The sequence below is a fragment of the Lampetra planeri genome, chromosome 50 (genome assembly GCF_965212315.1).
Source record: "Lampetra planeri chromosome 50, kcLamPlan1.2.h2, whole genome shotgun sequence".
NCBI lineage: Eukaryota > Metazoa > Chordata > Hyperoartia > Petromyzontiformes > Petromyzontidae > Lampetra > Lampetra planeri.
This window is the reverse complement of record NC_136156.1, coordinates 6,440,856-6,467,993: the sequence shown is the minus strand read 5'-3', so window position 1 is coordinate 6,467,993 and position 27,138 is coordinate 6,440,856. Positions and strand designations below refer to the sequence as shown.

General features: G+C 47.0%; 1 protein-coding gene across 1 annotated transcript in view; it reads right to left on the bottom strand.

The window, feature by feature from the left end:
* LOC144734113 (chloride intracellular channel protein 5-like) overlaps window positions 1-20,787 on the bottom strand; it is an 82,050-nt gene extending 61,263 nt beyond the window's left edge. Inside the window, exon 1 of the mRNA XM_078616175.1 lies at window positions 20,263-20,787. Within this exon, the coding sequence (XP_078472301.1) occupies window positions 20,263-20,772 (510 nt within the window). The 5' untranslated portion in view covers window positions 20,773-20,787. The remainder of the gene's footprint in view (window positions 1-20,262) is intronic.
* Between the last annotated feature and the right edge of the window lie 6,351 nt (window positions 20,788-27,138).

The following is a 27,138-nucleotide window of genomic DNA, read 5'->3' as shown; positions in this document are numbered from 1 at the left end:
CATCTTGGCCCTGCATCCAGCAGTGGTGTGAGCACGGCATTGCGGGGTCTGTGTCTTGAACTTTTTTACATGGCAAAGCCGGGGCCTACTCTAGTCTCGTTGTGCTCCTAAGATTTATATTGGTACAGGGTAGGTAAACAAAACAATATGAAACTATTTTTTTTTATTTTACCAGATAAGGGCCCACAGATCTTTTACAAAAGCGACAAGGCCACAAATGATAGCTCAACGAAGTGGCTTATCGTGTGGAAATGTATAGCACCAAATACTCTAAACGCGTGTTTCTAAATGTGGAGGGAAAAACCGGAGAAAAATCCACACGACCACGGGGAGAACATGCAAACTTCAGGCGTCAGGTTCGAACCCACGCCCTCCTGTATACCAAACGAGGTAGTTAACATCTCGCCACCGTGGCGCTACAACAACAAACGACGTAACAATCATAACATTACAACAAACGACCGAAGCCTCTCTCTATGGGGAGAACCAGTCAGCGGCTTGTCATTTTGCTCACCATAAAATATTGAGTGGCCGCCGCACTCGTAATGATCCACATCTGTTCCGCGTGTAAACGGTGAATGCATATTTGATAACTCCGGCGAGCAATGGTTCAGCTTCATTTGCATTGCAGCTGAGGTCAAAATGGCATTCTTTTTTCTGGTGTCGTCTGTGAAAAAAATAACGAACTAAGCACGCGAGTCACGGGCATCGCTCGCTGATTAAAGATGCGCTGCGGTGGCGAGATGTTAAGTACATCGCCCGGTGTGCAGGTGGTCATGGGTTCAATCCCGACCCTCACGCCCGTATATTTGGAGTTTGAATGTTCTCTCCCTCCCTGTGGTCGCGTGGATTTTTCTCCGGGTTCTCCGGTTTTCCCCTCCACATTTAGAAACGTGCGTTCAAGAGTATTTGGCTACTGCTATACATTTCCACATTATTATAAGACACTTCATTAAGCAATCATTTGTGTCCAGATTCCTTCTAAAAAAGAGCTATATAGCTTAGTGCGCCTTACCTGGTAAAATAAAAAAATTGTTAAATTTTAAAATAGTTTTTTAAGTTTCCTGCGTTCCATGCTCCGCCGCCTTTACTGAGCCTCGCTGACCAGTGTGGTGAAGTATGGTCAAGCGACAGGGCTGTTGTACGTCTACATGAATCTCATCTCATCTGAACGTCATTTATACAAAGCGCCTCGACCAAGGCGCTTTATAAAGAATTAAGGACGCTGCATTTGAATGTAATGGTGAGAGATGCGGTGAATAAAATAGACGAGAGGAAGCAATGGGGGTGAATTCTGTGAAAGCGAAATTAATGACAGTCAACGGTGATGAACGGATTGAATGAATGGGGGCGGGGGGATGAGTGACAGCCATGCAATGATAATGTGAAGAGGGAACAGTAGCGGTGGTTATGAAGGGAGGAGATTAAAGGTGAGCCAGGGTGAGCTTGAGAATAATTCCAGCCACCTGCACACCGCACGCACCCACCGCTCCGTATTCACGCAGAGCCGTACCGTGGGTGGAGGGTGGCGAGGTTTGGAGTAACACTGCCGTAGAACCAAGCGCCCCATGGGTGCAGAGACACTGCCCCATCGACTAACCCTCATTACCTTCCTTGGAGTAATAATAACAAAAATAATTGTACGTTATATGGCGCCATTCATACTAATAGCTACCCATTGGCCTTCAGAGCAGTGATATCATTAAGACCGAAACAGGAGGACTTTTTCACAATCCTGGCTATCGCCTGAAGATTCTTGTTGTAATCATCGGCGAAACGTCGTACTCAAACGTCGTGGGTTTACTCTCCAACACACCGGTGTGCTTAAGTAGCAACTAATTAGCACGTTTTGTTGACGTGACACACATTACAAATTGGCTGTGTCGGGTGGTGGTGGGTTAACGACGACACATTTATATTTACGCGATTCTTCCCCAAACAACAACAAATCCCCCCTTCATTATGACCACTGGTCTAGCGACATCTGGCGAACTTCTAAACGTCCGTTCGGTCACTGTTGATGACAACGATGTCCATTCCCCCACACAGACAAAGATCCCCCGTGTAGCCTTAACAGACTGTTGGGGCAAGTGCTGTTAGCGAGTATTTTTACACAATCTAACCCAAAAAAAACATTATGGATAAAAGCATCCCATAACGCTGTGTATTAATTATATATGAGGACCAAATCCCATATACAGCCACTCCCAATCAAATAAAAATCGAAAATTAGCAAACAAATTAAGTAAATGGCACTGAAACAAAAAAGCACAAGCAACAAAATGGTATGACGACGAAGAAAGAAGTCCTTGAGGTCCACTGTACATCCGAGGCCACAATCCTAACTTCCCAACCAAGCGAGGAAGCCTTCAGACGATCCCTATTGTCAAAATAACACATTCCTGCGGAGGGAGCTGGTAGGAACGTTGGGTTGCTCGGTCAATGGCCTGGGTCAACGGCGGCGTGGTGTATTCCGCAGATATGCCGACTGTGAGGGCGGGCACAAGCCGGCGTGAGTAGGTTAAACGTTGAGTTTTATAAGGGCATCACGGGGTGACCAGCCCCTCCCTCCCCACCCAGCCCCACCCCTCCCACCCCCACCCAGCCCCACCCTCCCCACCCAGCCTCTCACCACCCGTCCCCCCCCCACCCACCCATCCCAAGCCCTCCCCACCCAGTCCCTCCCCACCCTCCCCTCTCCACCCAGCCCCACCCCTCCCATTTTTGGATGCACGACGGACGGACGGATACAATAATCCCCTGTGGGCTGGTGTAACCAGGAGGTTCCTACCAGTATTATCCCTATTGTCATTAGCTTTCAGAGCAGTGACAAAATAACCACGTAGCTCAGTCCACCCTAAACCGCATCCACTGCACAAATCATGGCAGTAGATGCGGATGATAGCTGATGCACAAGTGGAAAATTTTAAAAAACTTTCCAGTAGCGTGTGACTGTGGTCATCCAAAACAGACCGTGACAACGTGTAACGATGCAATGCCCCGATCCACAAATACGAAGGAGACATCACAGCGATGATACAACTACTCATCTACTCCTGACGTGGTTGTCTGGCTTGACCACCTGAATGGGAAATTGTAGCTGTTGCTCTGCTTCCACATCAGCCGTAGGAAAGAAGAAGAAGTGCAGTGACAAATGGAGCGTGGCATTCATTCACGAAGTGTTCCCCTGCCTGTCTGCATTGTGGAAAGGTCTAATGAGTAAACGTGACCATTTCTCATCGTCCCTCGTGGTTTCATGAATTAGAACCACATGATGCGAAGTCAACGGTGAGTAATCATCGCATCCGAGTGTTGTGGATGGCCCTTGTCCCCATCAGCGTTTATCTAGTGGTGTTTGTTTAACAGGCTGGAGCCCTGCTGATGATACTCGAAAGCACGTTAAGCCGAAACCACTGAGATGCTGCCTTTCTTTATACAGATGTGCCACTGAAGGGAAGACACAAGCCTGAAAGGCCTTTCAGTCTGACAAGTATTCAAAGTTACCCTAAATTGATGTACCTGGCCTCGCGTACCTGGCTTCCTGCATATATAATCACGTGGGGAGTGGCTGCACAGTGGTTAGGGCGCTGCGCTACGAACCTAGTGACCCGAGTTCGATTCTTGCTCATGGCCAACACCGGTGATGGATTATCTGAACAGGTCCTGGGCCTCCCTTAGGTCGCCTCAGACTTAAATGAGTACCTGGCGCGGTGTGCAGTGCTGGCCACCCACCCCCTCCCATGTGTCGTGCCGGCCTTCATAGGTGCTCCTCGCTGACAGAACTTGTTTTTAATCAAAAGTCACACAATGTACATCAGTAATCCAATAATAATACGTCGACCGGTGCATATTGTAGTTACCGATATGCAATGAAACACTGGCCCCTGGTGGCGGTTGAAATGCCATCATTTACCCTTGGCATAACGTTTACCAGATACACGGTGCCCCGCATACTTCTGTGTGGAGCCTGCTTGCGGATGGAGTTTACGAGGAAGTCGCAAAACGAACCCCTCGTCGTGAGAGAGCCGGATGATGCGGAATATCTATGGCTTAGATCTTCGTTCCGTGAAGCTTCTTGGGTCACAAGCCACCTCACGCCACATCCACTGCACGAAGCGTGAACAGCGAGCGGATGCAATGTACTGGATGCACAAAATGTAAAAATTGTACAGCTCTCCGACAAAATGTAAAAATGAGAAAGCTCTCCGGCAGTGAGCGCCAACTGTGGCTGCCACTGCCAAAATGAGCATCACGAAATATCACGAAAGTACGACGTTTCAGGGAAAGCAGGAAACAAGGGTGTCCAAAATAAAGACAAGGAACTATATAGAGTGGATGGTGGGAAAACGAAGTGGACATTAACGTGGAAAAATACGGTGATAATTATGGTAGAAGTAGCTCTGTGATGACAGCAAAGTTGTATTCTTGGTTCTTTCGGTAAAGTCACGTAGAAGGGAAATAATAAAATAATAAAAATATTTAATAATACAAATTCTCACGACGTTTCGACTGCAACACAGGTGTGAAATCCACACCTGATGATGATTGCTTGTGTTGCAGTCAAAACGTCGTGAGAATTTGTATTGTTTAATGTCTATTTTATTTTATTATTTGCCTTCTACGTGACTTTACCTAAAGAAAGCTTTAAATCAAAATTTGACGGCAACGTTGTTGACTGTACCTGGTACCAATGAAGTTATTCCAACCTGGTCACGATACATTATCATCTGTCTCTACTTGAGCCTTGAGTCAACATCTTCTGCAGGCAATCTCCAGGTTTCCGCAGCACGTATCACAGGAACAACCATCGTTCTCTTCTTGATTGGCGTATGTGCTATGAAGAAGGGTCATTGCCCGAAACGTCGCCGGTTATATATTTCTCATTTTAAGGCCACAAAGACAAAGATCCCCCGTATAGCCTAAACAGACTTTTGGGGCAAGTGCTTCTTAGCGAGCACCTATGAAGGCCACCACCGCACACAGGGGGTGGGTAGCCAGCACCACACCCGGCCGTCTTTGTCTCCCCAGTGGCGATGTTTACAAACCGAACCATGTACTCATTTGAGGCTGAGTCGACTTAGGAAGGCCTAGGACCCGTACAGATAATCGTTACTGGTGTTGATCACACCCACTTTGAATGCAGTGTGATCATGGGAAACACTCTCCAACTGGTTCCCTGCAAAGTCTGGACTGAGATCATGTGAGGGAGGGAGCGATGGCACCCAGAGGGTTAGAGGGGGAGCTCTGGTGAATGTGGAAGTGCGTTCATCGATTTGCTTGTTCTTTGCAGCGATTATTTTTTTTTTGCTTTCAGGGAGACATTGTTCGTCGTAAACGATGGATAGACATGGACGCCAACACATTTTTTTTTTCAAGTCTGTCCTTGGTGAATATGGCCACTCTTCAACACGCGCACACGTAAACATGAAACTTTCATTATTAATGAAGCCAAACACACAATGAATTACAACACGATGTGTATTTGTGAAGGGGCATCAGACCCTAGGATGTTGCAATTGCGGGGTGGAGCAGCAGCGTAGCGGCTCAGTGTATTTGCACCATGAGCCCAGGAATATGAGTTCGATTCTTGGCTACGGCCAACACCAACGGCGATTGATATCCGAACCAGTCGAAGGTGAGTGCTATACCGGACAAAGGGGCCGTCCATAAATGACGTCACGCGATTTTGGACGATTTTTTATCCCCCCCCCCCCTTTGTCACACGGCGTCCCAAAAAGTCAGACCCCCCCTCAAAGATGACGTCACAAAGCTCTGCCCCCCCCCCCCAAAATAAAACATGCTTCAAATCGCTTTAAACTATTGTCATTGTAGTGCGTATTTAATGTGGCGCTGCACTCTGATGTTGTAGGAGAAAACATTTATTAAAAAGTCTATTTAATTAAGTAGAACGTGTTTTCTATATTTATTTAAAGTTGTGCATTTTGATGTGACGTCACATTTCTCAACCCCCCCCCCCCTCGTCACACATCATCAAAAATGTCTCACCCCCCCCCCCCCGGGTGTGTGACGTTATTTATGGACGGCCCCAAACCCACATGCATCCGGTCGATACTGTTCGACCAGCTGGAGGACCTGCACGTTGCCACCAACCACTCCAACCTACAGGACAGACAACTCAAAGTCTTTGGTTTGTTTGGTAAAGTCACGTAGGTAATTTTTTTTAAAATAAATTAAGTCACGACGTTTCGGGCGCAACACAAGCGTCCTTCTTCAGGTGGGGACAACTTAGCGAAAGCACACCACTTAAGCGGTGTGCCTACGTGACTTTACCGAAAACACCAAAGAGTATGAATCATTGCAGTCACGAAAACTTCAAATCTAGAATTAGACAACTCATAGGCTCGAAAACCGCGCCAAGCAAACGGGTCCAAACATCAACACTTATTCAAAACGCACTGACCAACCCCATCGATTGCTCAATATATATTTTACGTGGCAATATCGCCCCAAATCCGCGCACATTACAACAGAACGGGCATGGAACAACAGGAGCGAACAAAGAAACCCGTCACGACCTGAGCGTCTAACGCCGACCGCGAAAAACACAAATTGCAACCCGGCCGCAAGAATTATATTATCGTGATTAAAATAAAGTAGCAGTGTCCGTCCCACCCCCCACTACTCACCCCGCACCCACGCTTAGCACGGTTGGCTAGGTACGGCGCGAGAGAAGTCCAACACGCGTACATGCATCACGTAGAGTAGAAGAGGCGGGGGGTGACGCACGGTCAGACGGCTCCTCGTGTGGGAACGGTGGTGTCAGGATCCTTCATCCAGCATCGGATCGATTGCGAGTTGTTTTTTTTACACGAGACATTAAAGTTGCTCGATTAAGGGGACCTGTTTGTTGATATCTGAAAGCTCTGCGCATCGACCGAACGATTCGCAAAATGTGCCGCGGCACTTTGCGTGCGCACAAAAGACAAAGATCCCCCGCCGCGTAGCCTTCGCAGACTGTCGGGGCAAGTGCTGTGAGCGAGCAGCACCTACGAAGGCCGGCACAGCACACGAGGGGGTGGGTGATCAACACTACGCCCGGCACGCCTATATCTCCCCCAGAGGCGATGTTTACACACCGCACAAAGTACTCATTTGAGGCTGAGTCGACCTAGGGGAGGCCCAGGACCGGTTCAGATAATCGTCACCGGTATTGGCTGTGAGCGGGAATCAAACTCGCGACGCCGGCTTCGTAGCGCTAACCGCTACACCACCGCTCCCTACACACACGCGCATCAGCAAGTGCAGTAAATTTACAATGCCATCCGATTCACACCTGCAAACGCAGCATATTTAAAATATATACAGCCTGCACACTACAGCGATGACTGTGTATATATATGAAACTGCGTGTGTATGCATGCTTCATCGATCACCTCAACGACAGATGTGGAGTGGTGGCGGAGTGGTTAAAACAATGCACTGTGAACCAGGAAATCTTAAGTTCGATTCCCTGCTCACAGCCAACATCGGTGAATATCCGAATGGGTTCCGTAGGTCGTCTCAGCCTTAAATGAGTACCTGGTGTGGGGGTGTAAGCATCAGCATAGGGGAGGCAAAGGCCCCCCACCCCCTCTTTCACGATGCTAACCTTAATAGGTGCTCGCTAACACCACTTACCGCAGCAGCTTGTCAAATGCTACACGGGGGATCTTGGTATACGTAAGTTGTGGGCTACGTGTGTGTTTGTATCAGTATCTGTGTCTTCATGTGTAGTCGTGTCAACCTTCACAGGTGCTCGCTAACACCACTTACCGCAGCATTCTGTCAAAGGCGAAATGAACCTTATGGCAGGGCCCGGGGTCCGTTAAGCCCCCGGCTCTCGCACAAACTGCGTTGAGACGTCATTTTATGTCTGTTGAAAGCGAACGACACGGCAATCTATTCCTCTCGACGAGCTCAACACGATGCGCTAATCAAAGTTGTGTTTCTTCTGCGCATTCGTCCTCGCTGCTGCGACTGAACGACACGACAACAGAATGATCCGCGCCAGGTGGGTCGCGGCATTTATGTGCGCGGTGGGACGGAGTTGCCAAAAATAAATAGATTAATTACGATTTTGGCTTCCGTTTATTCGGGACCACCGGGGTCCCGCCATAAGGTGGATTATTACGTGGCATCTGTGTCTCTGGTTTTGTTTTAGGCGTCCGCATTCCTCCACGCACTCTCTCCCGTCCATGGGAACGGTGCCCGAGTGAATCGTTTCACACTTTTTGTTGTTGTGGGGACTCAAGCGATGAAATTCCACGGACATACACGTACACGCATTCCAGTGTCATATGAAGAAATAATAAGTACTCGTCCATAATAGAGGGTTTTTTTGGGTTAGATCGCGTAAATGTATAAATGTGTCGTTAAAACCCGCCACCACCCGACACAGCCAACCAGCAAGGGTTGTCACGTAAACAGAACGTGCCAATTCATCACTAGTACAGCACTACACCGGTGTGTTGGAGAGCCAAGCCACAACATTTAGTACTCAAATTGTGAATGTTGTGGCTTGGTTCTCCAACACACCGGTGTGCTGTACTAGTGACGAATTGGCCACGTTCTGTTTATGTGACAACCCTTACTAGTTGGCTGTGTCGGGTGGTGGTGCGTTTAAGGACACATTTATATATTTACGCGATCTAAGCCAAAAACCTCTATTATGGATGATATTGGTCGCGAATGCCTATGTGTTGAACCAAATAAGCACTCACTAACGTGAACAAATCTGTCACTACTTCAAAGAAAAGTATTTAAAAAACTAGTCTTTTCGAATCGAGTACAAATGAAAAAAATTAGGGTCTTCAAAAATAAATTTACAGAACAACCACAAGTGCTTGCTTCGCTAGGGCCCTCGATTGTAACCATGGGACCATTTTTAAAGTTTTACACAAGCCAAGCGTGCACCTGGCGTGTATACACAACCTCGAGTGGCACTCTACAGAGAGCACGCTTCAATGGGCAAGGAAGCTCTCGTCAGCACTAAACGAGATCCCCTCTTTTTGCACGCACGCGCGTGCTCGTACTTATGTTGAACTTCTTTCGCGCCGTACGCTGCCAAACGTGCTAATCGGCGATAAGGGGGGTGACAACAAAATAACCACAAAAAAGCAGTTCTAAAGATATTAGTTTTCAATCTTTTTTTTCCACGATCGGATGAACTATTCCCCACACGCAAGACGTATCAATATGCCAGGCAGAGATTTCAGGCACGACGCTGCTGAAGCGAACTCAGAGGTGGCCTGATGTGTTGATGTCTTTCCATTGCAGTTTGTACCCCATATTTTTGTGTGTCTCCCTCCACGCTTCTTTGCACACTCGTAAGGTTTTTTTTGCTCGATGTTTCACGAGCGACGATTGATTTTTTTTTTTGGTCACGGAGTTTACAGCGGGTAAAATGCACGGATTGAATTTTTTTTTTTACGCATGGCAGTATATATATATATTTTTTATATGACGTTAATTTTTCCAAAAAGTATTCCACAATGTTTTTGCTCATATCTTCATTACCGAGGCCGCCTTCAAGAACTGCCCTCGTCACGCAGACCCTGAAAGCGTTTTCCCAGTTGTGCCCCTCCGCTCCTCCACTCATGTCGTGCATTTTTCAGCAACAGCTGATCCTTATGGCGGTACCCCGGGGGTACCAAATAATACAAAATCCCCGAGGCAATTAAATACTTTATTTCTGGGACACTATTTTTTCCAGGGGTGTACTTCACTCCGTGACTGGGGTACCAATCAATCCGAAATCGGTGCTACTCCACGATGTCGAGACGCCAAACATTTCAGCATTCCAAAATTCTTTATCGAAAAATTCAACTTTGAATAGTGCATCGTGTACAGCTCGTCGAGATGAGTCGATTGCCGCATCGCCGACCAACAACACTCAAAATGACTGAATCACGGACATTGGTACCCCGGGGTACCGCCATAAGGTTTAGTTGTTGAATGTTAATTTTGTTTCCGCTCATGTTTTAACTCGAGCCTGTGTTTGGTTGTTTTGACGACTCCGTCATCGGCAATTCTGAGTTGGTTAACGTTCTGTACATTCACCTTCACGCCTTCAATTGTCGATCCAATTGTCAGAAAACAACTTCTATGTGTTTTCTGTGAATACCTTCGGCAGAGGCTAGTCTCCTTATGTGAATCCTTTTAGAATTTTATGTTGCATAGACTTTTTCGTGAGATATTTTATTAATTATAAAAAAATAAACATGATAGAGGCCTTCGTTTGCTAGAGCGTGGATAACTGCATCAATTTCCATTGAGTCAAATGCCTTTGTCATAGTCCACAAAGGTTAGGAATGACAGCAAATGACACGTATCGTTTATTTACACGTCTGTGACAGGAGTTTATTTTACACTGTTTGTGAATTGCATATAAGCACTTTTTATTGTTATCATCCTGCTTAAAGGAAGTTCTGGTGTGGGTTTAGTGTAAATAATGCGTGTGGTTGCTCCTGTTAGCTTGCACATTACCTTCGCCCCTGCACTGTCCTGGAGCTGTGGCCACTGCCGATGGTCCTTGGCTGTGGCCTATGGGTCTTTATGCAACTCTATGGATTTCCATGCAGCTCTATGCACCTGTGATCTCCTGCAACTGCCACAACTATCACCAGTCTTGGCCTGTTGTCTATGGGTCTCTATGCAACTCTATGGATTTCCATGCAGCTCTATGCACCTGTGATCTCCTTCAACTGCCACAACTATCACCAGTCTTGGCCTGTGGTCTATGGGTCTCTATGCAACTCTATGGATTTCCATGCAGCTCTATGCACCTGTGATCTCCTGCAACTGCCACAACTATCACCAGTCTTGGCCTGTGGTCTATGGGTCTCTATGCAACTCTATGGATTTCCATGCAGCTCTATGCACCTGTGATCTCCTGCAACTGCCACAACTGGCACCAGTCTTGGCCTGTTGTCTATGGGTCTCTATGCAACTCTATCGATTTCCATGCAGCTCTATGCACCTGTGATCTCCTTCAACTGCCACAACTATCACCAGTCTTGGCCTGTGGTCTATGGGTCTCTATGCAACTCTATCGATTTCCATGCAGCTCTATGCACCTGTGATCTCCTGCAACTGCCACAACTATCACCAGTCTTGGCCTGTGGTCTATGGGTCTCTATGCAACTCTATGGATTTCCATGCAGCTCTATGCACCTGTGATCTCCTGCAACTGCCACAACTGTCACCAGTCTTGGCCTGTGGTCTATGGGTCTCTATGCAACTCTATGGATTTCCATGCAGCTCTATGCACCTGTGATCTCCTGCAACTGCCACAACTGGCACCAGTCTTGGCCTGTGGTCTATGGGTCTCTATGCAACTCTATGGATTTCCATGCAGCTCTATGCACCTGTGATCTCCTGCAACTGCCACAACTGTCACCAGTCTTGGCCTGTGGTCTATGGGTCTCTATGCAACTCTATGGATTTCCATGCAGCTCTATGCACCTGTGATCTCCTGCAACTGCCACAACTGGCACCAGTCTTGGCCTGTGGTCTATGGGTCTCTATGCAACTCTATGGATTTCCATGCAGCTCTATGCACCTGTGATCTCCTGCAACTGCCACAACTGTCACCATTCTTGGCCTGTTGTCTATGGGTCTCTATGCATTTATATGGATTTCCATGCAGCTCTATGCACCTGTGATCTCCTGCAACTGACGCCAATGTCACCGGTCTTGGTTTGTGGTCTATGTGTCTCTATGCAACTCAATGGAACTCTATGCAGCTCTATGTATCCATGATCTCCTGTAACCTCCACCACTGTCACCACTCTTGGGCTGTGGTCTATGGGTCTCTATGCAAATCCATGGATCTCTACATAGCTCTATGAATCTGTCAACTCCTGGAACAGCCACCACTGGCGGCGGTCTTGGTCTGTGGACGTCCTTGTGAGAGAGCTGCCTAGCTCAATGGGGCCTTAGCGACTGAGTGCTAAAGTCTGAGCCTTGCTAGAGAGAGGGAAAAGTGAATTACAGGCAAAAACATAATGGTTAACATCAACATTTTAAGTCGTGAGATAGCCAATTATAGACATTTTTTCTTTCTTCTCCATAACATCATGAGCACTTGACGAACTTTCTGTCAGCATAGAGCCAACTGTACAGAGCAGGATGCCGCTTTGTGTGTGCCTGTCCTCAGGCCACACCGGCACATTGTCGAGAGGGTTCTCTTCACAACAGCTGTTGAGGCACAATGCAGCGGTGAGCAGCTGGCTGCTGCCTTGGCAGTGAGCGGCACCACTCACCACTGCCAAGCGTAGCGGCGCACGCCTGTAATCCGACGTTTTGAAAAGTTGGTGATCACGCAGCGTTGGTAAATGTGAAATATTCGGCGACGTCTCATCACCCATAGCGCTGTTGTTGAGGCTATTGCTTTGCGCTAAACAGTGGTGAGATATTAACTACCTCGTCTGGTATGCAGGAGGTCGTGGGTTCGTTACTGACCCTGACGCCTGTAAATTTGGAGTTAGCGTGTCTATCTCCCCGTCGTCACGTGGATTTTCTCCGGGTGCTCCGGTTTTCCCCTTCACATTTAGAAACTTACGTTTTTAGAGTATTTGACTGCTATACATCTCCACGCGATGAGCCACTTCGTTGAGCTATCATTTGTGATAGCCAGGGTCGCTTCTGCAAAATAACTATATCGCTCAGCGGAGCCTTAGCTGGGTAAAGTAAACATAGTTTAATAATAGTAAAACATGAAATAGTGCAAAAGAACACCAAAGTAAAGGTACCGCCCTGCAATAGCTTGTTCAAGCCACTGCTGGCGGAAGGGCCTCCGTTAGAGGGAACTTTAGAGGATACTTGGTCTACTCTTCCATGTTGACCAGACGTGTTGGAAGAGGTGGGTGTACCCATATATTGGGACAGTTATATATTTGGAAATCAGTGTTTTTTTATATTTTAAATAAAGCAAGTAAATTTAAACAGTGCAAGTAGAACACTCTAACCAGGGCCGTGTGTGAATAACCAACAGGCCATGATTCAAGTTACGTATTCAAGTTACGTAACCTTAAGAATCAGCGTTTCAGCGTTTATCTAACAGAACATGTTTCATATTATAAATATAAGTGTCGCTGGGCAGCTCAGTAGTCCATACACTCCTCTTAACCGTGACAGATCAGGCAGGATTAATAGTTTATCACCTATGCCCAACCTCTTCTGCCCCCAACTCCCCACTCCCCACATTTTTTTAAAAGCGATTTCGTTTTTCATGACCAAGCATATTCTTATTGCAGTCTGAAAGTTTTCCAAAGGTAAATGTGTAAGATTCGTCCTTGACGTATCATTGGATCATACGGCGGGGAAGTCTATTTAACGCTTGCCTGGTCTCTCGCGATGGACACTAAATTAAGCTCCACGGTCTGCAGGTTTTGGTGGGATTTTTGAGGCTCCACGCAAGGCGTATGCTAAGAAAAGACAATCGTAGTCTATGTATAGTTACCGTAACAGTGAACAATGCTCCGAGCATGCTGGGTGATTACCCACATTGCACATTTTTTGACTGTCATGCAATGAATATTTCCTCTTCGTGGAAGAACGAGTGGGGGAATTACTGCCTTCGACTCCTGTGTGTCCCAGAGGTCACTTGGAAGAGATCTCAGGCGCAGGTCCGTAATGTCCGCTTCTGTGGGCTGTTCCCTAACGCTAAAGATTGCACTTCCCTGTGAGAGATGCGCATGCCGCGATCGGTGTAAAGCTGGGGGTGAAAGCTATAAACGAGTGCAATGCCTGCCCTTCCAACTCACAAAAAACGACACCTCTAAGGCGCTCTCCTCCCACCCAGCTTAAAATATGCTGCCAAGCTTAGCAGTGTTCGTTAGGACGCTGTCTTTCCGACAGCTCTGTTTCTTCACCTGAGGCTTGCGTTGTGGCCGAAACGTCGTGAGAATTTTATTTTATTATGTTTGATTTTTATTATTTTATTATTTCCCTTCTACGTGACTTTACCGAAAGAACCAAGAAAACTACACCTGTTATGTTTTATGTATCGTCACCAGTTTTTTTTCCATACAAAAAAAGTGATGCAAGTTATTGTTTTGCAAATGCCGCGCATTAAAGTATTCCAGAATTTTCAGTTAAAAGCTCTCGGAAATAAAACATGCCAAGAACAAATTGATGGGCATGACAATTTGTGTTAAATAAATAAACTTCGGTTGTATAATATGTCACTCGATATTTGGTCATTACAGAATTAGGAAATTATTGATGGAAAACTAACAGGTCTCAAGTTAGCCGTTTGAACAGCAGTGTTGTGCATTGAAACATTAATGAAAGTCAATTATAAATATATAAAATTTCGATTTAAAGCTTTCGTGACTTCAGGGATTCATCTTCTTGGTTCTTTCGGTAAAGTCACGTAGAATTGAAATAATAAAATAATAAAAATAAACATAATAAAATAATTCTCACGACGTTTCGGCCACAACGCAAGCAGCCGTCCTCAGGTGAAGAACAGGTCTGTCGAGAAGACAGAGTCTGAATGACAACTCCAGGCTTGGAGCGTCTTTTTTAAGCTGGGTTGGAGGGGGGGGATATTTTTACATTCTAACTCAGAAAACCCTCGCTCAATCCGTAAGACCATCGTACAAGGGAGTCGGGATGCTGGAACATTATTTGCATGTGGCTACATAGTAAAGTCGCCGGAGAAGCTTACATGAGGAGAACGCTCAAGACTCTGCTTGCTATACTCAACACGTTCGTCAATAACATTGCAGCCTTCAAGTTAAAACTATACGTATGCAAAATGCTATGAAAAAGGGACATTGCCAAAAACGGAAATTATTGGAAAATTATTCATTTTAAGACCAGTGTTATTGACAAACATGTTGAGTTGTGTTGTTGATTGTGCTTGTGCACCACTGCAAAGCAACATCACCAAAGTAAAACATAATAAAATACAATTCTCACGACGTTTCGGCCACAACACAAGCAGCCGTCCTCAGGTGCTTGCGTTGTGGCCGAAACGTCGTGAGAATTGTATTTTATTATGTTTTATTTTTATTATTTTATTATTTCCCTTCTACGTGACTTTACCAAAAGAACCAAGAAGAATCCCTGCAGTCACAAAAGCTTTAAATCGAAATTTAACATCACCAAAGTTTTGTTTCACTTGCTATGCTGTCCTCTGGGGAACAATTTGCTTAGCAGGCTGGAGGTCTTGGGAACATTATCGGTGTCAGCCTATTGAGTGAGATCTGAAACAGCCTTTCAATTGTGTGTGTTTATCGGAGAGTTTCACCACGCCGCAATATGCTTGGCAGAATCGGTCAAGCCCTGAGAGCTTTCTGTTCTGCTGTGGAAATGTGCCGGGGCCAGGCAAATGTGTAGGCAGAAAGAAATATCCCTAGCGGCTACCCATATGGGCCCTAGAACCCATCAGTGGCTGGTGGCAGTTCTCCAAATCTGACCATGTGTCAATTGTGCCAAGCTTGTGTGGCAAATGCAGTCGTGGGAGCTTCCAACAGCTAAGCTGATTGTGGATTTGTGCAGTCTGTTCTCCTATAACACAGTAGTTGCGTTCCTGAAGAACACCGGGTGCGGTATGGAAAAATCGCGTTATAATAACAATTGATTCAATGGGAATTAAGGGGTTAGGTGGTAGTAGGTTTCAAAAACAATTTTTTTACAAAAATAAATAATTATGAAATGTTAATTAACTTCATATCCTTGCCACTCATTGTAATTAAAATCAACAAATTTGTATGCAAAGCGAGACGAAATACATTTTGTTAAAGCACAATCCGCGATAACACGTTAGATGCATATGCAGGCTGAACAAAGACTGAAGCATCCAGTTGCATCCCGCCTGGTGTGATGCTACGCCGAGGCAGCCATACGACCATGCTCACATGTCCTTTGGATTGCACTCTCATACTCACATGCCCTTTGGATTGCACCACTCTTCGATTTTACATTAACGTGCTAATCTCTCACATTAACATCATGCTAATCTCTCATATTAACAAAGCCACTTCCGTGTCCTCGTCGAGGAGGCCGCTCTCCTATCTTACAGTTACATGCTAATTTCTCACATTAACATCACTAGCCCCGGCCACTTCTTTATGACCCTTGGGCTACACCCATTTCAAACCTTTTAAAAGTCAGCCTCAGCAGCAGACCATGCTTTCACACCTGGTGACGGACGCTTGTGTTGCGCCCGAAACGTCGTGATTTATTTAATTTTTTACCTACGTGACTTTATCGAAAGAATCAAAGAGTATGGATTCCTGCAGTCATGAAAGCTTCAAATCAAGATTGATATGACCGCTTATTCCTACTCAATCGCGACGTAGTTCTGTTCACTCAATTGCGATATATCCAATTCACATCCGCATTATAAAAAAAATTGTTCCCTAATGCATTCATCGCGTTATATCCAATTCGCGTTATGAAAATACGCAGCATTATAGGAGAACGGGCTGTACCTTTCACACTGCCAGTGAAAGTTGATTGGGCCAAATGAATAAAGCAGAGGGGACGCAGTACTGTCTTCTCAATCTAGCTGCAGACCTTTATGTACAGCAGGCAAATTATCAACTTGAATAGGCAATGAGAATACTGTCTGCGTGCAATACCTTCCATGCGTTTGGCTGGTTAATTACGGTCGCTTTTGCCGGGAAATTATCAACGCTAAATCTGCTCATTAGCAAAACCGACTCGTTGAGAAACACTGTTAACCTTTCGAAACGATGGCGCGTTAACAGGTGTTGCGGAAAGTAAACGGGGTTTGATGGTTTTTTTGGAATGCGTCACCAGAACACGAGGGGCATCATAGACTAGTGCGCGTTGGTGGCAACTACTCTTCTGACGATTTCCAGTGCAAAATCACCCCCCCCCCCCATTTGACTTGCGGTGTTCCCAGTACGGTACGCAATAACATCCAACCTCTCTTCCATCAATATCGCACCCGTTGTGTGCATTTGGCGTACGTGTATAAACTATTATTATAAGCAATGTGTTTGGATACTACTCCCGTATTATGTTTGCTTTGTTGAGGAGCTTTGTGAAGCACACATATAGCATACAAATGAAGATTCAATAAAAACCAGATGTATACAGACACTATCATCATCAGTCACGATCAATTCACTGCTGGTTGAAGGTGTCCCCAAAGCATCGACATCTCTCACAGTCCTGTGATGCAGCAATCAGATCGGACCATGTCCATCCAGTGCTCGCTGGCTTCAGGTTGGTGAACGAATACATTATAAGGTCGCACTTATTACACGCAAAGTCCTTGCCACTAATGAAACACAAGACCTCGCTGATCTCGTCAAGGAGCGAGCTCCGGTTATCCTCCCAGCGGCTTTTGGCTAGCCATGGAACAAAGATGGTCACTAGATCGCGCACTTTCAGATGCGCTTCTGCGGCCGTCTGGAACGCTCTTCCTTTCGATATTAGGAATCCACTGGAGCTATGCGCTTTTAAATACTCTCGATTAAAAACGCTTTTCTTTAGAACTGCCTTTTGTGTTTAGTTTGTTGTCCTTCCCCCACACCTTCGATTAGCACGGTTGGCTATGTACGGTGCAAAAGAAGTTCAACATACATACATAAAGTACCTGCACACACTCTCATTTCCTCGCTCCATCTATGATGTGGACGCCCTCTTGCGCACAATCCATACTTTGGCTGTCACTCCAATATAAGTCTTGACCATTGGCCATCATTCCTACTATGATGATGTGTCCTGCAAAGGCCCGATTACTTTTCTTAAAATCCAATGTCTTTTCTTTTAGCATGTTCTTCAGCTCACAAGACCTTCTCCTTTGCCTCTCAATCGTATTCCAAGCATCACGATATACAGTCCTCTATATGCTGTGTTTGGTCAAGAATAGAAAATAAACCGATACACCGAATAGCTAAACATATACATAATAATAAGTATTGTACACATACACAAAGGGCGGATTAATTGTTGGCGAAAGATCTTTTTAGAACGTGTTTTTCTAAAGATGTTCACGTCTCAATCACCATCCATAACAATAATATGTTTTTAAATAACGCCCATTACATCGTGGCTGCTTTGCATGCGACGAGCGACTCGAATCTCATATCAACACATTTCAAAGGGCACCCCCAGTAGCAGCTGTCCCCTTGTGGTGGCGCACAAGGTGACTTTGCACCTAACCTCTGAGCGGGCATTGGTCTGCCAGCAGGAGGGGAGGAGGAGGGGGGGGGCAGATGTTTGCTCGGGAAATAATGGAGAAAAAAAACCACCAGGGTGATGATGATGTGTTTCAGCTGCTTTGGTACATGGTGCAGAGATAAGGGAGTGAGAGATGGGGCTTGGACAGAATGCACCGTCTGCATCTGACGGGACCTGACTTGTCACGACTGCGTTAGAACCAGGCGAGAACCCATCGAGATGAAGAAGCCTCTATCGTCAAGGAAGAGCTGGATCGATAACAACATGGGGCGTGAACCTTGGTGCTATTAGCACACTGCGCGCTGTGCACCACGTGACCTGGGTTTTGCGCTCGGCCCCGGCTAACATTAGTGGCGAGTGATATCTAACAAGTTCTGCGCCCCACCACCCAGTAAACATGAAACGTCAAGGCAACGTTGAGCTAACGTTGATCCAACGGTACGAACCAGATTCCAACGTTGCGCATTTACACGGCATACATGGTGGTGGTTTGGTCAAGGGTAAAATTTGGTTACAATTAAATACGTAGGTGGTGATATGTCTCGTATACAGTACAATCAGCATAAGGCATTCGTGGCTACGTATCGACGCAACGATTAAATATTATAATATCGCTTTTGCTACTCTGGTTATGCAATCTTCATCGGGCTAATGGCAGGGTCGAACAAGGCATACACAGACGAGACAGAGAGCGGTGTGAGTGACGCGGTGGGGGAAGCTGCCTCCAAAGTTCAGGCCTGTCTGTGGTCATCACATCGCAAGAATCTCGTTAGATCTCCGAAGCTAAGCAGGTTTGCGCCTGGACTCCGCTTCGATGGGTGACCGTCTTTAGGCCCACTGAGTTATGTAGATATTTTTCAGAAGCGACCCGGCCACAAATGATAGCTCAACGAAGTGGCTTATCACGCGCAGATTTATAGCAGCCAAATACTGTAAACGCGTGATGTTGATTCTAAATGTGGAGGGGGGAAACCAAGAAGACCCGGAGAAAAATTCCACGCGACCACGGGGAGAAAGACACGCAAACTCCAAATATACAGCAGCAGGGGTCAGGATCGGACCCACGACCTCTTGCATGGTAGGTTATCACGGCATGAAGATAAAGTTTCAGTATTGGAGGTGCCGGTGAACGCACATGAGCACGGGGAGAGAGAGATGCAAACATTAAAATATACATCAGCAGGCGTCAGGGGTCAGGATCTAACTCACGACCTCCTGCATACCAGGCCAGGGAGCTAACATCTCACACGGTGGAGCTGGCCTCATTCAGAGGCGAGATCTCTTGCCCTTCGTCCTCACCACTGATGTACACCGCTCTGGCGAATGGCTTTCTCGAGACCACTGCTTTCTCAACATTTTTGGACCTTGACAAAATAAGGCGCTCTTTTCCCCCCTTCCAACCCAGCTTATATATGCTCCAAGCACGTGTGCTGTTTCATTCAGACGCTGTCGCCTCGACAGACCTGGTTTTCACCTGAGGACGGCTGCTTGCGTTGTGGCCGAAACGTCGTGAGAATTGTTTTATTATGTTTTATTTTTATTATTTTATTACTTCCCTTCTACGTGACTTTACCGAAATAACCAAGAAGATGAATCCCTGCAGTCACGAAAGCTTTAAATCGAAATTTCTGGACCTGCGTGGGGGGACGCACCACTGTGAACCCTCCTCACAACGCTTTTCAATACATTTCATCTATTTTATTTATTGGTATAGCCCTGTGAGCCATTCGGCTCTTGAATCGGGTTCAACCGCAACAAACAAAAAACTGCACCGACGAATTCCACGGACCTCTGTGCCACTTGTTAGGGGACCACCACCCAGTGGGTCCAGCGCAGTGTTTCTTCGCTAAATTGCCAGAGAGGGAGAGGGTGGGGAAGCCACTTTCGCCGATAAGACATCATCAGCGTGTGAGGGGCTCTCTACAGCGTATGTGGTGGTTTGACAGCAGCACGATGATGATGATGAGGCGGTGTTGTCACTCTTTGTGTTATTGTCGGAGGGCCGCACGTCAGGGGCCGCACTAAAGGCCACCAGGGGCCGCCAGTGGCCCGCGGGCCTTGCGATGAAGACCACCGTTCCCTGGCTTCTCTCACCTTCACGAAGATGCCGATCTCGAAGTCCTGATGCAGGCTGCCATTCGCGACCGCCGAGAGCCCCGACTCCACCTCTCCCCCTGCTCCTCTCGCTCCCACTGCTGCTCCCCTCCCTCCCGCTCCTGATGCCGCTCCCGTCTCGGCCGCTGATCCGTGCTCCCCACGGCTGCCCACGTCGCAGGCCGGCTCCTCCAGCAGACAGGGCGGCGGGGGAGGCAGCTCGTCCGACAGGCAGAACTGCTCGCCGTCTTCCTCGCCGCAGAGCCCGTCCTCTCCACTCGGAGGAGGCGGTGGTGGTGGTGGTGGCAGCAGCATGTCCTCCTCCTCCTGCTGCTCCTGCTGTTGCTGTTGCTGACTGTCCTCCACCTCCCCCTCTGCCACCACCTCCTGCTGCTGCTGGTCGTGCTGCTGGTCTTCGTGGTCGTCCCCTGGGCACCTCGGCTCCTGGCTCGCCTCGCCCGCCGCCGCCGTCGCTGCTACCGCTGCTTCGCCGGACTCGGTCTCGGCCATGTGAACGTCCCCGTGTCCGCGTGGGACAGCAGCAGCAGCAGCGTGCGGCGCGTGGGAGCGCGAGCCCAGCGAGGAGCCCGTGGCTCGCGCTCTTAGCCCCCCCCCCCTCTCTCTACCCCCTCACCTTCTCCACACCCCCCCCGCCTCACCCCCCCTCCCTCACCTTCTCCCCACCCCCCCTCCCTCACCCCCTCTCCCTCACCCCCCCTCTCACCTTCTCCCCACCCCTCCCTCACCTCCCCCCCTTACCTTACTCCTTCCCTCAACTCACTCCTCCACCTTTTCACTAAACTCACTCCCCTCCTCACCTCACTCCTACCTCACCTCTCCCTCACCTCACTTCTTCCTCACCCCTCACCTAACTCCTACCTCACCTCACTCCCCTCCTCACCTCCCTCCTACCTCACCTCTCCCTCCCTCCTGCCTCACCTCACTCCTACCTCACCCCTACCTCACCTCACACCTTAATCCATCACCGATCCTCACCTTGCTCCCTCCTTACAGCTCACCGTCTCTCCTCACCCCTCCCCACTCCCTCACTCTCCCCTATAGCCACTGCACGCCCTCCCCTTAGCTCACTCACCTCACCCCACTCACCTCACCTCACCCCGCTCACCTCACCTCTCCCCTCACCCCACTCACCTCACCTCACTCACCTCACCCCTCCCCTGACCCCTCACATCCCTTCCGCTCGTCTACACACAAACGAAGCGCGAGATATAACGGAGCCCCCCCCCTCTCTCCTTTTATATGTAAATGAGGCGCGAGGTGGAATTGAGACCCCCACCCACCCCTGTTCTATGAAAATGAGGCGTCGTCTATGCAAATGAGATGATGAGGATGGAGGAGGATGATGATGATGAGGATGATGATGGAGGGGAAGCCCCTTGGCCGCGCTGTCTCCGCCGCGCGCGCCGAGGTGGAGTGAGCGAAAGAAGACGCGGAGCGATGCCCCCACCCCCACACCCCCTACAGCCCCCACCCCCGCCCCCCTGCCCCCACCCCTCCCCCCACACACCGCACCTCGGCCGCTCTCCATCCACGGCGACTGCCGCAGAAGCCACCAGTGGCAAAGCCCTCTCGGAGGGGGCCTCTAAAGCGTGACCATTGTTTAAAGAGACGGGGGGGGGGGCATCACACAAAAAACTCCCGGGGGGAGGGAGTGGGTGTGGGGGGGAGGAGGTCATGACACAGTCAATGTTGAAGCAAATTTCAACGCCAAATAGAACGAGTAACGACTTGATCTGCTAACTAACACCTCGTGTGTGTATGGGGAAAGGCTGCGACGCCGTGACGATAAGAACTTAGAGTTGGGGGGCTCGGGTGAGCTCCGCCCCCCCCAGATACCGTCTCACTCCCTACCCCCTTCACTTTGACTACAATGCAACCTCTTCGTATCCGCTAACGTCCCAAATGTTTCTCTCTCGCGCGCTGCGCAATGTGGGCAATGGGACGGGAGGTGTTCCTTGGGTCTCAGATGATGCTTGGCCATTGTTCTGAATGTAATGTAAAATGTACGTAGGCGTGTACAGCCCTGTGTGGGTCGCGTAGATTGTTTGTCAATAATTCTGATGCGGGTTGGTCGAAGGCAAGGTGTGTAGACCTTTGGAGCCGCGATTTAATACGACCTCTGCTGTGCACCACAACTCCAGGTGGCAATTACTCGATACAACAGACGTAAGGGTTGTCTTTGGTGCGACTAAAAAGATGATGTGAACAGGCTGGAAGCTGCACGCTATTGTCCCACAAGTCACACTTTGAGAAAAAGAGAATGGGGACAAATTCCGCCGAGGTAAAATAGAACACGTCCGTGTCTGCTCACGCTGTGGAGACTGTGAAATGTATTTCTACAAGGTCGGCTGACCGAAAGATTGAGAAAGCATTCGTCAACTTCGCATAGCCCACACCGGCTTGCATCTCGTAGTAAAAACGTCTCAGTGTCACAACGGGTGCGTCAGTAACTGTTGCCATGTCCGACGGATGGAAGCCACTAAAGGCAAAGGCAATGAAAGAAGTCAGGGGGTCAGAAAAGATACACAAGCCTAAGCAAGCTCTTATATTCCGGGAAAATGTATGATAAATTATTGTTGTTTTACAGATCAGACATTATGCCAAAGCACGCCACATTCTGCCAACACAACACCAGCGTTGCATCATTGGAATAGACTGCCGAATGCCTCTATGGAAATAAACAAAAACCTGAAAAGTCTGATATCAACGAATAGTAAAGTTCACTCTCATCGCCGGAAAACTACACACGGTCATTTTGTTAATCCACTCACTGATGGACATGTGAGCTATCTACACACGCTAACTTCGTAATGCTAAAAATGCAATCCTGTAATGCAGAGTCAACGCTCGGTTATCTGTAGATGCATTTACCAGCGTTGATGATTAACTGTGATTGTCAAAAACAAACATAGTTTTCTTTGCCGTGTTTATACATTTTAATAGCATAGGTTGCATTTATTGCGTAATATCCGTGTTGTTTTTATTTTATTTCAATCACCCTTCCCCCATTTTCCCAAGAGTTGACCATACGCTAGATCTGGAGGTTAAAAAAAACCCACAACACTGGTTTAATAATAAAAAATAATTTATAATTATGTGTCAATCCACTGCTGGATAAAGGCCCTCCCTGCCCCGTGTCCATTAAAGATTATTTTTGACCTCGCTGGTCAGTACGCAAGGTTGCCACCTATTCCCACCGTGAGACCAAACACCGGACATTTCTCACCCAGAACTCGGCCTATCAAAACCGTGCAGTATACCGTCATACAACTTAACTCAACACCGTTTCGAGATCTCTGTACAAATCAATTCCTGCACACGCACACACGCAGATGCCAATTCTCGTCAACCCCGAACGGGCGGCAAAACCCTATCATATCATATCATCACTTGCTACCGATGTTAGCCGTGGCAAGGGAATCGAACTCAGGTTGCCTTAGATTCATAGTTGTGGCACGGCTTAAAAAGCCAATGTGCCAACAAACTCCCATCGCTCTGTATCTGGAGGTGAAAATCTCTGTTCTGCCAACGCTGGACCCGTGGGGCGCGTGACACGTAGATACGGACGCGCACGCGCGTGCTTGACGTTGTCGCGGCAACCGAACGAGAGTTGGGGGGGTGTGTGTGTGTGTGTGTGGGGGTGCTGGAAATAAAAAAAAATTAATGGGGGCCCTCTTATCTCTACACTCTCAGGTCCAGGAGAATTCCTCCCGAAAACAAAGACGAACCCCAACAACAAACAAAAAAGGCTGACATACATTCAATAAAAAAAGACACGCGCGCACAAGCCTGCAATGTTTCATTGTCCTTTTGATATATCAAGCTGCGATGTGGCAAATGTAGAGGTGATGGCAGCGGGCTCGGGTCAGTCGAGCGAATCAGCGCTGCACATTGAAGTTGGAGCGTTAAGTTCGAATCCTGGTCAGGGTTAACGCATTTCCAATCTCGCCATCGTCATCACCACCGTAAAATCGCACATCTTCATACAATTGTACTCTACACGGTATGGAACATTGATATCAATATCAAAAAGGTGACAGTATAGTAAAATTAGGGCACTTGATTCAGCGAACGCCCTAATTGTAGACAATAATTGTAAACTTATTTTACTATGATTGGCTCAGCATGTGGTAATCTTGACACTACCGTTTTAGAAATTGTAAAACTTGGATTTGGAGTGCCTTTAGAATAACATTTGCCACCCATTTCAGTTTGTCTTTGTCCCTCGACTCCCTCCTGTGATCAGCACACTTCGAGTGGGCATCATTGCCGGCGGCTCAAAATAACCTGACCAGTGCATCTCACTGCAACGACACACTTGCAATTATTGTAAAACACAAGGCATTCAAGTGCAAGGGTCTGATTCGTCAATTTAGCAGTTTTTTTGTGAAAGGGGTAGAAAATCAACAGAATATATTTTTCATTGAAAATCCGGTGGTAAACCCAACTCATTGCAATGATAGCTACTTTGTTGTAATCAAATGCGTAGACTATCTTTTTCAGTGCCAAATTATTATGTTTTATCTTTAACCGGGATGTTTTTTTTTATTACTGAGATGGATTATCTTTTGTGTTGGGGGTGGTGTGCTGTGATTTACGTGTTCGTTTCCCAGAATTGTCCTGAACATAACTACAGTATATTGGATGGAGTTCGTGAGATGTAGCTTAATACATTGCGTGCTACATTTTAATTCTACAATTATTAAAAAAAATCGTGTTCGCATGTAGGAAATGTTTTTTTGGACGACGTATGTATTATTTATCCCATACATTTTCCAAATAAAACAGGACACTTATCGGAATATAAAAATGGTTAATTGTAAATTAGTAAAAAAAATATTTAAAGTTTTAGTGACTGCAGGGATTCATATTCTTGGTTCTTTCGGTAAAGTCACATAGAAGGAAAATAATAAAATAATAAAAATATTAAACAATAATTGTTTTATATTTATATTTTAATAATAAAAATATAAAACAATAATTTTCCCTTCTACGTGACTTTATATGTATATTAGTAGTCCAATTATCTGTTGCTAAATTTATGTCACTTGCCAACTTAATAAATTATGCAAACATCGGGAACGTGGCGTTTGTTTAGAATGCGTTGACTCCGACTCGGCCTTAAATTAGTACTGTACTGTGTCTGGGGCGGCTTGTAAACATCAACACTGGGGAGACAAAGGCAGCCGGGCGGTGGTGCTATCGGACTTCATAGGTGCTCGCTAACACCACTCGCCCCAGCAGTCTGTTAAGGGCTACACGTGGGGGGGGGGGGGGGGTGTAATCTTCGTCTTATTGCTCATCACGAGTTGATTTTGAGCGGCGTTGAGCAGGTGCTTTGCCTCGAATTGTAAATTGCTTTAGGTAGGTGTGGCCTCTACTCACGGCGTGAATTGATTTTTAAATTAATTAACGCCATGGGGTTGATTCGTTGAGTTGGTATATGGTTATGGGTCTTTCGGTAAAGTCACGGTAAAGTCTTTGAACCTATCTACGCGACTTTACCGAAAGACCAAAAGAATATAAATTCCTGCAATCACGAAAGCTTTAAGTCGAGAAGATGCGTGTTGTTAACTTCGCAATACACTAGTATAGCTAGATCTCATACTGCATGGTACGTGTATAATAGTTGACTGTGTGCTGTATGATAGTTGCCCATTTATAATATAACTCGATAAACGCTGCGAGGATACGTTGTGGGCGGTAGAAGACAGTGGAGCAAAACTAACTGTTGTAGTGTACTTCTATGCTTACGCGTCTAATGCTCCACACCTTCAGCAAACCATCGCCCACCATGGACAACAAATACGCATAGCTCATGGAATAACTCTATGAGCTATGAAGACTTCGTTTTCACAGGTGTCCAGCCAAAAGCTGGGGTCAGAAATGGTAGAAATCTAGAGAGACTAGCGTGATGAAGTATGGTTGAACACCCCTCACCCCCAGCAGCAGTGGGTTGACACAAGTGGCTGTACGTTTAAAGTTTCATTTATTGGGTATAGCCCTGTGAGCCATGCGGCTCTTGAGTCGGGTGCAACCGCAACAAACTAAATATGAGCAGAGAACATCTTAAAGCGACGACGCGCAACAGAAACATCCTGGATAAACCAGCAAATCTTCCAGAAAAAAACTCACCGTATTACAACGCTGTGTGCAAAATTCCCAGTGTGATGCAAGTCAAACAATAACAACCATAAGACAATTTAGATTAAAGTTATCAGGCCAACTCTGCAACTTGCCACGGTGGCGTGATGTTAACTACCTCGCCTGTTATACAGGAGGTCGTGGTGTTCGTTCCCGACGCTGACGCCTGCTGCTGTATATTTGGAGCTTGCATGTTCTCCCCGTGGTCGCGTGGATTTTCCTCCGGCTCCTCCGGGTTTCCCCTCCACATTTAGAAACAACACGCGTTTAAAGTATTTGGCTGCTATACATTTCCACGTGATAAGCCACTTTGTTGAGTTATCATTTGTGATAGCCAGGTCGCTTCTGAAAAGAGCTATATTATCGCTCAGTGGGCCTTACCTGGTAAAATTAATACAAAAAAAGTTTCATAGTAGTGGGGAGAAACTTTCATGCCTGTCTAGCGCAGTGTTTCTAATTGCAAGGCCCCTGATGGCCTTTAGTTTGGCCTTTGACGTGCGTCCTCCGACAGGAACACAAAGAGTGAAAACACCCCCATCATCATCATCCTCGTGCTGCTGTCAAACCCACCCAATTGTTTCAAATGGTGTGGCTATTCTCTGAAAAGTAGTGAAGGACCTTTAACACGGAGGCTTTCGCGACCAATATTATCCATGGTAACGTTTTTTTGGGGTGTTAGATCGCGTAAATCTAAATGTGTCGTCGTTAAAC